Genomic DNA, 11,338 nt, shown 5'->3' with positions numbered 1-11,338 from the left:
GTTGACAGGAATGGCATAAAACATTTAGATTAGAACAGCATGCTTTTATATATATATATATTTTTAAAAAAAACACGTAAAGTAGTAGACATGCTCAAGAATATGAATATGTACAAGAATTAGATGAAAAACTATACATTGTGTATTTTTGCAAAGACGAGCAAAATCACTGTTTAAAGTATTTTTCAGGACTAAATAAACTTTCAATACATAAACCTCCACACATTTGTTCAAAATATAAATCATTACACAACACGGTACATCCTTTCAAGCAAAGCAGGTCAGTGTTTTTACACCTGTAGAAATTCAGTCAAAGAGACGGAGCTGTGCATTTTTATTTATGACTATAACCTGTTTTATAAAAGCCTTGCCACTTTGTCAGTTTTCGAATTTCAATGAGCTTTAAATTAATTTAGTTTCTTACTTAATTTGCCTGTCAGTATAAACACTGACCAGATTCAGATTAAATATGAAGTAAAGAAGATACCCTGTGTCCTTTCTGGAAAACAGCAGCAGATAAAATTCCTGTGCGTATTCAAGAGAAACAACTATTAAGCATAAATGTCTTGAGGAATAACGTTATTTACAACAGCACCTGCTAAATCTGCAACAATCGTGGAGGTGTGAAGGCGCTGCACTCTGTGTAACATCGTCAGGGTGCTTGACCCCTGACCTCTGTCCTTTCCTGTTTTTCTCCTCCGGAATAGGAAGTGGCTGCACAGGTAGGAGAGGAACTTTTTGTGCAATGAGGCGTAAATAAAAGGGTTGTAGCAGGTGGAGCTCATGGCGAGCAGGTGAGTGGACACCTGGATGATGTTAACGTAATTCTTCCCTAAGATGGAGAAGTCTGTGTCCAGGTCACGGATCAGATTCACCACCTGTGAAGTTAAACAATGTTTAGCACTCAGCATTCATACAAGGAAAAAGTAATTTGGTAATCAATTCAACAATTACATTCTTCAGAAATTTGTTATAAGTATCACTTTGCTAATTTTAAACTTTTCAGTTGAAAGATTGATAATCACTGAATGTTTAGTTTGTTTGCTTTTTGTAAGCTTAGCAATGGTATCACCGTTAAAATGCACTTCAGTACATGTAAGTCAGTAAGTGAACGTGTCACTGCTCATGCCGCTGTGACCGATTCTGACTCTTTAGTTCAGTAAAACGCTGTGTTGCTGGTTCAAGCGGGTCATTTCAGTCTGAAGATTATGTGTTTTTTGCACAGAGTAAGATTGAAATATTTACACTCATGTCTGTGCGATGAAAGCTACAGTGAGCTTACTTTAGCACAAAGACTGGAAAGGAGGAAACAGTTAACATGTTTTATCTCGTTTGTTTAATCTGACTAAATATCTGTGTGTCTGGCAATTCTCACTTTGACTTCAAGACTTGTTGAAGTCACTGCACCGGCCAAAAAGTAGCCAATATTTGTAGGGTTTTTGTAAAAATTAAACAAGGGATTAAACAATCAAGATACAGTGTTTGTTTTTGAGCTTCCGAGGTGCTAGTAGATGTATTTAGATTCTATGGACTGAGCAAGCAGTTAAGGAACCCTTAAGAATTCATTATCTCCCCATTGGTCGAGAGTGGGTTTGTGTACGTGTGTCGGTAAGTGATAAATCTCTGTCTGTCCGTGACTAATCTCGTACTCTGCTGCATCAAACTGCGTAATATTTCGGGTTGCCAGTTTTAGCCACTGACTCATCACTGACTACTCTTAAACCTGATTCCGTTCATTCATCGCTGCTTGTTTTTGAGTTTGAATTAGGTGTGTTTTAGAAAGCCTTACAGACTAGACGGGACGTTAGCCAATTGTGGGTTGAATTTATTCAATAATACAATACAGCAGTTGTTGCTGACACACTTGGCCGAAGTCTACACTCTACTGTTTGCACCATTCTAGTTTATTCATGTTTTCCTGTATCCATCAAATCATCAGTCTCTCTTTCCCACTCATCTGTACCTGTAAGGGAAGCCATGAGAAGGCGAAACAGAGGACGGACACCAGCAGCAGGTAGAAGGTCTTCCTCCTCTGTCTGCTCCATGCAGCCCTCGCAGATCTCAACTCCTGACATGCCGTCAAGCCTGACTTGGTCCTCTGCTTCAGCTGGTAGGATATAGCACAGTAGGAAATGGAGACTGCAGCCAGTGGGACAAAGTAGGAGAAGAGGAGAATGAAGCAGGAGTAGATGAATCGACCTCGCTCCTGGCCATCCCAGAACTCCTCACAAACGGTCATCTGCAGCCCTGCAGCCCGCAGGTCCAGGTGGACGGTGTGTAGTGCCGTAGGTGTGGATAAAGCCAGAGAGGACAGCCAGATCAGGACCACCAGACCTAAGCAGAACTGGCCCCCTGCTCTTTTGCGGATGGGATAAGCCACAACCACGTAACGATCCACTGCGATGGCCATGAGGGACAGGCATGCTGCGTAGACAGCTGCAGACTGCATGACGGTGACGAAATGACACATGTGGGGACCAAACACCCATCCACGCTGGTCAAAAGCGTAGGATGCAGTCAAAGGGACGCAGAAGACGCACATGACCAGGTCGACCAGTGCCAGGTTGCTGATGAGGAAGTTTGTGGTGTTGTGTCTTTTCTTGTTGTGCCAGATGAGAAAGAGCAGGAGGAGGTTGCCGGAGCAGCCGACCAGCACCACGGCACAGTAGAGAGGGATGAAGACGGGCTTCAGGTTGGACAGGAGGTCCAGGCCAGAAAAGGATGGGTCCGAGAACGGGGAGGTGGAGAAGAGGGGGTGAGATGAGTTGTAGCAGGAGAAGGTGAATGAAGAGTCAGACATGGATGGAGATGACGAAGAGGCTGGAGAAGAAGAGTTCACCCTGGATCGGTTCAATGACTTCTCCCAGTCCATATCTGCAGGAGCCACAATGAATAACAAACTATTTATAATCTGCAGCATATTCTGCACATATACCTAATTATGCATCATAATTGCCTGCAAATATTTGCAAAATGCATTAAACAACAATTTTATTGAACCCAAAGTGACATTAAATCTCCATAAATTATGGAGATTGGAGATATGTTTGAACAGAGAGAGAGAAACAAATTTGTGTCCATCTTCAAAACTCATACATGGGGAGAGAAAATGTGTGTATTAGCCCGACATCCCAAGAGAAAATGGTACGCACAACCTTTTAGGGGACAGATACTATAAATCATTATAATTTATGATAATCATAAAAAAAAAACAGCAACATCTGTCGAGCTGTTCATATTCCTACAAAGTCAAAGTTTGAGCATGAAAATCAATCTTGATTTGAAAAGCTGCAGGGCTTGTCAATTGCTTCCACCTCTTCTGCACATAATTACTTCCTCTCCTCTTCACTCTACACTTGTCACCTTTTTATTCACCGCTCCAAATATTTTCCATCTCATTCTTTGGAAAACATTTTGGTTTTCATAACCATTCCATGGCTCTTCTTTCTCTCTTAGCTCCATATAGAGCAGCAATATCATCCTCGGAGTCCAACTAAATGGTCATCCTGAACATCTGTTGAATCCTGTGATGTCAACCTAGTTATTACTGAGCAATAAGAGATACTAATCTGCCACTATGCATGTTAAAATGAATGTTGATTTATTGGTTCATTAACAAAAAACACATGACAGCAAAGAAGAGAATGAAAGCACTGGAGTGGTTTATATTTAAATTTGCAAGATAAGAAAATAATATCTGTCCTGCAATGAATCACACTATATATCTACACAAATGTCAAACAATCAGTATTTACAAAACTAATCTTGTCAGATTAGCCAAATTCCAAATAGTTCTAACACAAATGTGAAAGCGTCATCTGTAAATCAAAAGCCTACTGTAGAGCATGAATAAGTGCGTATTAATGACCTACTTAGGCTGACCGCACCATTTGTCGTAATGTTACTGTTCTCTTACTAAATTATCTGAATTTTACGATGAAGATTGGTTTAATCATGTACAACAATATGCACCAGACTTTTCTCATGCTGAATCAGCTTAAAGCCTCATTGACCTAACCTGATCAGCGATACATTGATTTGTACGTAATTCACATACATCAGTTTTCTTTTTTTATAAATCTCAAGAAGCCCTAAATACACAAAATAGATCTCAATCTTATCATTAAACAACTATTTATTCTCTTAGAAATAACTTCATGCAAATTTGACAGTTATCAGAGTGCATGCATTTTCGAAATGTAGGAATTAAAAGAAAGAAGTACCTCTGAGAGATGTCAGTCAGACATTTTTTAATGACTTGGACAGTCCAGAATTCATTTGTGTCCTCTGTCCGATGGGTGTCCAACTATGTGCAGCCTCACATCTTCACTGCAACCCACTCGCTTCTGAATTTAGAGGTGATCTGTCGCTCTCGCTCTCTCTCTCTCTCTCTCTCTCAGCATACAGTAAGTGTTTATGTGAATGAGTCACCTCCAGTAAAATGGCTGTCTGTCTTTATGGTCAATGGACAATCATAATCTCCTATGATATTCCTCTGGGGAACAATATGGTAATAAATAGTGACGTTATAATGACCTTGCCTTGTTTTATGGTATTTTTATGCCATGGAATCGCTATAATTTTCCTATTGGGACTTATAACGTGTCTGGTTTTATATAGTCATTTTATAGTGTTCCTTACACATTTTATGATATTATTTCTAATAGATCGTCACTCATTTTATCCTAAATTTGCCATGTAACAGAAATCTCAACTAAGTGGAAGAGCTGACATATAATTTATTACAAATGTATTATCATATTTCTGAATCCTTTTTATGAAATATCCAGCTGTGAGGTTTTTCACGATGAGGCCTCTTAAGCAAACACAGCCAGAAACCAACATTAGGGAGCATACATTAAATTGAACAATTAAGGGACAAACCACGATCTTCCTCCTGCAGTACAAACCTAAATATTTATATAACTGAAACTAATTTAGAAATTGTGAGTCTCCTCCCAAAGCAACTAAAAGAAGAACCCGTATGACTGAATCATTCATCAAGTGAGTATCTGCAAAGAGTAAAACAGGACTAGATTCATTTGCACTGGGATTTGATGGGAACAGAGGGATGATTGTGAAGAACATGAACTGGAGAAAATGAAAAATATTTAGGGATTTATAAAGCAATTTTATTATTATGCAATTATTAATCATTATACAAGTTTGAAACAAATAATGATCACCGTCAATGCAACAAAGTGTGGGTAAAGTGGGTCATCCTTTAACCACTATGTTGGCTGATGACGTGGCTCGTCCTGTTTGCATGTCAAGTGTCCTTAAATGAGACGCTGAACCCCAAGCTTCTCTCTGTACGCTTCACAGCAGCCCTGTGCTCCTAAATGCTTCGGATGGGTTAAATGCAGAAGTCAAATTGCATGTATGCACCTGTATGTACAGTATATGACTTCTGATGTTTTGCAGCACAGTATTTGCTTGTATTTACCAATAAGGATGACTTATAAGTGCTTTGAGGCATTACCTGTTTTGGAGGGATTTATCACCATGATTATTATTTACATGGCACCTTTTTTTGTAGCAACAGTTGCAATCTGTCATGTCTCAGTTCAGGCCTTTTTTTTCCCTATTAATGTTGCCTTGGATCTCTTCATTTTTAAACATTTGTATGCATTATAAATAGTTACAACAGCAAAAAGATTTCCACATTATTCTTTAACTGCCCAGCATGCTTGTTTCTGGGAATGATTTTTACTTTTGCCATACATCAAAACAGCTCCTGGCACAGTGGGCTCCATCACACATATTGCACTTCAATGGTGGGGCGTGATGGATCGTCTACCTACATGGTAGCTGTTTGTAGCCATGCCAACCGGCCTGGCTCATCACCCGTTCCTTTGCACAGTGCTACTGTTGAGCAGACAGCAACCTGAGGCACGTCCACCTATTTCACATGCACAAGTGGCTCCTCGTATGCTTTGTGAGCGCAGTCCTTCCTGATCTTTCTTTAAATTCCACAAGCCTGAATGTTCATGGCAAACAGGTCTTTGAATAGTCTTGGGCTTGTGTAGAGGTTGCCAACAAATGCATGATATCCAGTTCCCAGTTATCCAGGGTTTACTAGGGACATTACTGAGTCATTAGGCAATCCAACTCCTGAAGGAAAAGCCGTAACTGTTTAATCACTGCTATTGTCGGGCCAACACAAAAAGCTTCAAGCCCCATTTGGTTGGTTTTCCTTTCATGTAGTGTCTGTATCTTGTCTGGGCCTTGCTTGCAACCATCCGCTCATTGACACTAATGTTTTGTCCTGGGTGAAAATGGGTCTTGCAGCTATCTTTGATACTTAAGGAGGGGGGCTCAGGTGGAAAGCATGACCATGTACCTCACATTCTAGCTCTCTGTCCCTCTCTCCAGTTACATTTTCTACCTGTCCACCAGATGCACTCCGACTCTAACACCTCTCCCAGTCACCTGACACTCACATCCAGCCACTCCCTCCTGCCTTGCAGTAACTTATTTTAGCCATCACCTGCTCACCTGTTTCCACTTACCCTCAATGGCCCTGCAGATATTTAACCAGTTCTCTACCCCAATCAGTTGCCAGATTATCAGTGTTGCTTTGTGTCATTGCTTTTAAACCTCTGTTACCCTGTTACCTGAATCCCATCTGTACCTGCCTGCACTTTCCCCTTCCCCATTCCTGCTGTCGTATAGGCTCGATAGTATTTCTGTTTGGACATGCAAGTGAGGGTATGTACAGGTATGTTCTCCTTTGCAATAAACCCCTGAACTGTTGCTGTTGGCCTGCATTGCCTGCATTCAGGTCCTTCCGGTGTTGCATCGCACTCCATGTGGCTAAGACTATCACCCAAAAACCTGCCCTGGGTCAACAAAGTGGCAGGAAATCCCACAGAGGGGGGGGGGGGGAATGATAGGGACATAAATTAACAATTTCATCTCACACCATTGATACTGGATGGTGCTAATGGGTTTTACTGTTGTTCAAATATCCAACCTCTCCCCAAAAATGCATTTAATTGCAAACTCGCTGACATACATTAATTGAGATTAAACATTATTTAGTGCTTGTTGTGTTGATATATTACAATGTATTTATTTTTATCCAGAGATGACATTGATGGTTAAATGGTTGCTGAAGCTCTTTTTGTCAGGGGACACCACAGCTGGCTTTCTTCATTAACACCTTCCACAGAAATTTAATTTGAATCAATGATGGGTGCCAATCATATTTTAATTTCCTGCCATCCGCTGCTCCACACTGTCATCTGTTATCCCAGTCTAACCTATTACAACAAAGCACGGCTCTATGAGACCTCAGAAGCTGCAAGTCACTGCTTTTACTCACTAAAATCGTAATAAGCATTCTCCAGTAAAAGTTATATAAAGTCCACTCTATTTGTCAAGATAAAGGGCAGAATTTGTTCTGCCCTTGAAAGAAAAATGAGAACAAACACTGTTTAACTTGCATGCGTTGAGTTGATTTCACACTTTCTGTCCTCTGGGTCTTGGAAGATACAGCAGTCATTTCAAAGACCTCAGCTGAAATTGATTCACATTAGAGAATGAAGCCATGGTTGCTATTATTCAAATGAATGCTGCTTAAGAACATTTTCCCTGGTTGAATTGATTTTATTCAGAATAACACTGTTGCCAATTTATTAGATACCTCTAGCTAACACTAATAGTCTATTAATACAACAGCCCTGCAATAAAGCAGGTTATAATGTTAAGTTTATGTTGAAACTGTTTCAGAGAGGTGTTAATTCAACTTTGTGGGGATGTGTAACCGTTGTGTTAACTATATTGCAAACTCATGGTCAAACTAGTTCTCGTATTAACAGTTTTCAAAATGTTGGGAGTCTATTGCCTTCAGTGATCCCTCTCGGCCGCTCAGCTTGGAAACAACTGGACTGACTGATAAGCTACTATGATGTATAGGCTTCCTTTAAGTTGGGGGACTTGGGGGGAGACAGATTTGATGCAGCAGAGGCCAGTCTCCAGTTCGATTCCCGGCTGGATCAGCTGCTGCATGTCATTCCTCTACTCTCTTTCGTCACATTTACTGACACAGAGAAAGGTAATCATTTAAAAAAAAAAGTTCTTTGCCATCTAAAGATACTGCAGCGAGAAAGGCCGACCACAGGATGACAACCCTGCAACACTTTACACTGTCGACCCTCGCGCTTGCTCTTATATGCACAAATGTGTGGGAGAATATTCTAAGTTGTAATTGTACCTCAGCTGTCTAGCTAAATATAACCGTGCCCTTGCTTCAGCTTATGTGCCGACAAATAAACAGAATCAATTCTACTTTATGTTTTTATTGAAACGTGGGTAAAACTTAATTGGTAAAATGGCAAAAATAAAGATGTTACACAATATGTTACAATATTTTCAGGAATATATCACAGAGTATTCCCACTCTAGATGTCACAATTGTATAATGTCTGCAAGATGTCACAAGAGTCTCAATTACAACATGGTACTTTTTGTGCTCCTTCATCAACCTTGGCATATATATTGAATGAAGGAAGCCATTCTTGTAACATATAAAATGGGAATCAGTAAAAATAATAATCCTTCAAGGGATGAATAATAATGACTGAATACGTACTTAACACTCAGTTGCTGGGGTTACAGAGGATGATGACAGGCTGTAATTGCTTCTTTGACCACTGTTAACAAAAGCTTTGTTCAAAACAGTGCTATGACATAACGCAGCTCAAAATGAGCGTGGGGGTAACAAGTCAGCGCTACTGAATACACGCCAAATTAGTTCTTCTTTCGGTGTTACTATTTTAACACTCATTTCTCCGGGCTGTGTGCGCCATCTTCCTCGGGGTCGGCTCTCTCTCCCGTCGTGTCCTCTTCGATCTCTGTTTGGTTTGCTTCAGCCTGTTCGTTATTCTGAGACGGTCTCAGGAGATACTCCAGCTCTTCTGCGCTGATGGCCACCTTCTCAGGAATCAACCACCTCTTGAAGTTTTCAAGAGCGCTCGAAAAGAGAAGTACAAACAAGGTTTTAAGATGAGAAGGGGACTATTTGGGCTTTGGGAGACTTGAGTTAAGTTAAGGCAAGATATCCCTTTACCTCCTGCTTGTGTCCTGGCAGAAGTACGTGTGTGTATCATAATATGAAAGAATAATCTACCATCCTACCTCTCATCCATGTCACCGCTTTGGAAGATCTCCGAGGTCTGAGCATCATGCAGGAATCTATCCCAACATTCTTTCTTAGCTTGAGACAAGGAGCGCAACATGTCCCTGGATGTCACGTCACTTGACTGGCCCTTTAATTTCTTCAGGCGGTTCTCTGCACCAAAATGTAGACAAAAAAATGTAAAGTCGAAATTCTTAATTAAGGAGGGGGCATCACATTTCTGACTTTTAGTCTATATGTCAGAAAAAGAGTTAAACAAAATGCCCATCAGTACTTCGAAACCCTATAATTCCAAATATCTCACATACAACTTGATTAAGATGATGGACACTGTACTGAGGACAGGGTGAGCTGAATGTGACATGATGCATGCAGTCATGTAAGGGACAGGAAGATGGGAAGTACGCCTGTACCTAAGCTGGCTATGTAGATCTCAGAATCCTCCATGGGTTCCCATCCGGCGTTAGAAGAACTGGTATTTGTCCCATTTGAGTGTCCATTGAGCTGCAATCCGACTCGTGCGGCTGGCTGGAATGAGTCCCTGAACTCCGTGTTGATCGCCGGCGGGGCTGGTTCAGCTTGTGACTCCGGCAGACTGGAGCAGATTTCAGTCCACAGCTCCCCGCTGGACCGGACGTCCTCCTTATTCTCGAAGTCTTCAATCATTCTGGTCAACTGACTTGAGGTAGAACAGAAGTCAATGTGCATTAGCATTAGCACAATTGTGTTGATGGGTCTTTCAGCAGCATTAAAACAGGCATCGGGAGACATTTAGAATAGAAATGAAGAAAATCTGAAAGGTAAACTGCACAGGTTTCCAAATACTAAGCACAATCAAAAGCTGAGCTTTAATTTACCAAAATCTATCAACATACGTAGCTACTTTGGTGTCTAAAACCTATTTTTTTGAGTATTGTTTCCTTTCAAGTGTTTTTAAACGGTTCGTCATCATAATGATTTACAAACATGTCTTACCTGTGTGATGCTCTCAATAGAATAACCGTTATTTCTTCTAAAGTATGATTTTAAAGATGAAAGACTAGCCTCGCTAGCTAACTGTGTCCATGATCCAGTGTCTTAAATGGGGGACGTCCACTTCCTTATTTAGTGTCATATGATTAGACATTATAACCGTCCATCAAACCTTTCTAAAATATGATTGGATCTCTGGGGCGTTAAATTGGAAACCCGCATCTTATTGGTCAAGGGCTGTGTCTCAGAGAAGAGAGTCCGGAAGTTAGTTCCAGCTGGAAGGAACTCACACGGCGACGAACTATCAAGGTAAACAAGTACTGCTGGTCTCTGTTTGATTGTTTTATTCGCGAGTATTGATCATTTGAAGAACTGATATTAGCATATATTATAGGTTTATCACTTAATGTTAATTTGTTTGTTTCGCGATACAATATGGTGGCTAACTGTCAAGTTCACTTTAATGTCATTACTTTGTTATGCTAAATTCAGTTCTGCTTGGACTGATTGTTAACCTGATTATGACTGACTATTAAATGTGTGTTACGATTATTTGTGTGTTATGTAGGTTTGCAAGCGTTGATCGTCATGTCCCTGCAGGAAGAGCCAGTGTAGGAGATGCACGCAGCTTTGCGCCTGGCAGTAGTGGCAGTCCCGATGGGTGTGCTGCTGTCCCGGACCATGGCGTGGATGTCCAGCGGCAAGACTCATCCAGAGCTCATCAGCAGACTGAGGGGTAATGGGCAGATCTCAGGGACCTAAGCTTTGATATTACAAGGAATTGACTTACTACCTCAAAGGTCCACAACTAAACATATGTTGAGTGTGGCAGCTGGTGCGTTTATAATGTAAATAAAGAAAAGGGGATGAGCCTCTCTTTAGTAATATGGAGGATCATTTAAAAGACACGTAGTGTATTGTATTATTCACAATTAACAAGACCAAAAAGGGCTGCTGGATATTGAACTGACAAATGGATACTCTTGTGGCAATTTAAAATTTGAAAGTTAAATTTAGACCATGTGATGGAAAAGATAAAAAAAAACAGTTTATAAGAAAATTGAAAGGAAAAATGCGTGGGGGGGGGGGAATGAAATAATGTTATCCTTTGTTATTCTATTAGTTTATTTAACTGTAATGTAGCCTTTAAGACAAGGGAAATACATGTATGCTTTATCATGATGTTACGATGACCGAAATCCCACACAATTATCAAAACATTGT

The 11,338-nt window shown here is 40.5% G+C and overlaps 3 protein-coding genes across 5 annotated transcripts in view; 1 reads left to right on the top strand and 2 right to left on the bottom strand.

The window, feature by feature from the left end:
• prlh2r (prolactin releasing hormone 2 receptor) lies at positions 1–4,323 on the bottom strand. Of its 2 annotated transcripts, XM_031847450.1 has the most exons (3): positions 4,224–4,323; positions 1,964–2,874; positions 1–878 (listed from the first exon to the last, which is right to left on the bottom strand). In XM_031847450.1, exons 2-3 carry the CDS (start codon positions 2,870–2,872, stop codon positions 552–554), a joined length of 1,236 nt encoding a protein of 411 aa, XP_031703310.1. In that variant the 5' UTR covers positions 2,873–2,874; positions 4,224–4,323; the 3' UTR covers positions 1–551. The 2 variants fall into 2 exon arrangements, with proteins under 2 accessions (XP_031703310.1, XP_031703309.1); XM_031847449.1 differs by lacking the exon at positions 4,224–4,323 and having other exon boundaries at positions 1,964–2,989.
• Positions 4,324–8,287: 3,964 nt separating this feature from the next.
• On the bottom strand, positions 8,288–10,233 carry ccdc32 (coiled-coil domain containing 32). Its single transcript, XM_031847499.1, has 4 exons — positions 10,118–10,233; positions 9,556–9,821; positions 9,142–9,295; positions 8,288–8,977 (listed from the first exon to the last, which is right to left on the bottom strand). The coding sequence occupies exons 2-4, from the start codon at positions 9,806–9,808 to the stop codon at positions 8,788–8,790; spliced, it is 597 nt and encodes a 198-aa protein (XP_031703359.1). The 5' UTR covers positions 9,809–9,821; positions 10,118–10,233; the 3' UTR covers positions 8,288–8,787.
• A 112-nt stretch (positions 10,234–10,345) lies between these two features.
• Positions 10,346–11,338, top strand: part of pcmtl (l-isoaspartyl protein carboxyl methyltransferase, like) — a 4,889-nt gene continuing 3,896 nt past the window's right edge. The window contains exons 1-2 of one of the 2 annotated variants that reach the window (XM_031847497.1): positions 10,346–10,423; positions 10,683–10,850. In XM_031847497.1, the coding sequence (XP_031703357.1) occupies positions 10,733–10,850 (118 nt within the window). In that variant the 5' untranslated portion in view covers positions 10,346–10,423; positions 10,683–10,732. The remainder of the gene's footprint in view (positions 10,424–10,682; positions 10,851–11,338) is intronic. The other variant, XM_031847498.1, reaches the window with a different exon arrangement.

This window comes from Anarrhichthys ocellatus, unplaced genomic scaffold, assembly GCF_004355925.1.
Source record: "Anarrhichthys ocellatus isolate YVR2014 unplaced genomic scaffold, GSC_Weel_1.0 scaffold7, whole genome shotgun sequence".
Classification (NCBI taxonomy): Eukaryota; Metazoa; Chordata; class Actinopteri; order Perciformes; family Anarhichadidae; genus Anarrhichthys; species Anarrhichthys ocellatus.
Note: the sequence above shows the minus strand (reverse complement) of the source record. Positions and strands in the feature narration are given on the sequence as shown.

What these genes read in the sequence shown, in the direction of transcription:
- ccdc32 (XM_031847499.1), bottom strand. Translation starts at nt 9,808, where the DNA reads ATGATTGAAGACTTCGAGAATAAGGAGGACGTCCGGTCCAGCGGGGAG. An exon ending in GATCTACATAGCCAGCTTAG is followed by an intron (nt 9,296 to 9,555) that starts GTACAGGCGTAC and finishes ATTTTGGTGCAG; the next exon opens with AGAACCGCCTGAAGAAATTA. An exon ending in AGCGGTGACATGGATGAGAG is followed by an intron (nt 8,978 to 9,141) that starts GTAGGATGGTAG and finishes TCTCTTTTCGAG; the next exon opens with CGCTCTTGAAAACTTCAAGA.
- prlh2r (XM_031847449.1), bottom strand. Translation starts at nt 2,920, where the DNA reads ATGCTGCAGATTATAAATAGTTTGTTATTCATTGTGGCTCCTGCAGAT. An exon ending in TCTCATGGCTTCCCTTACAG is followed by an intron (nt 879 to 1,963) that starts GTACAGATGAGT and finishes TTAACTTCACAG; the next exon opens with GTGGTGAATCTGATCCGTGA.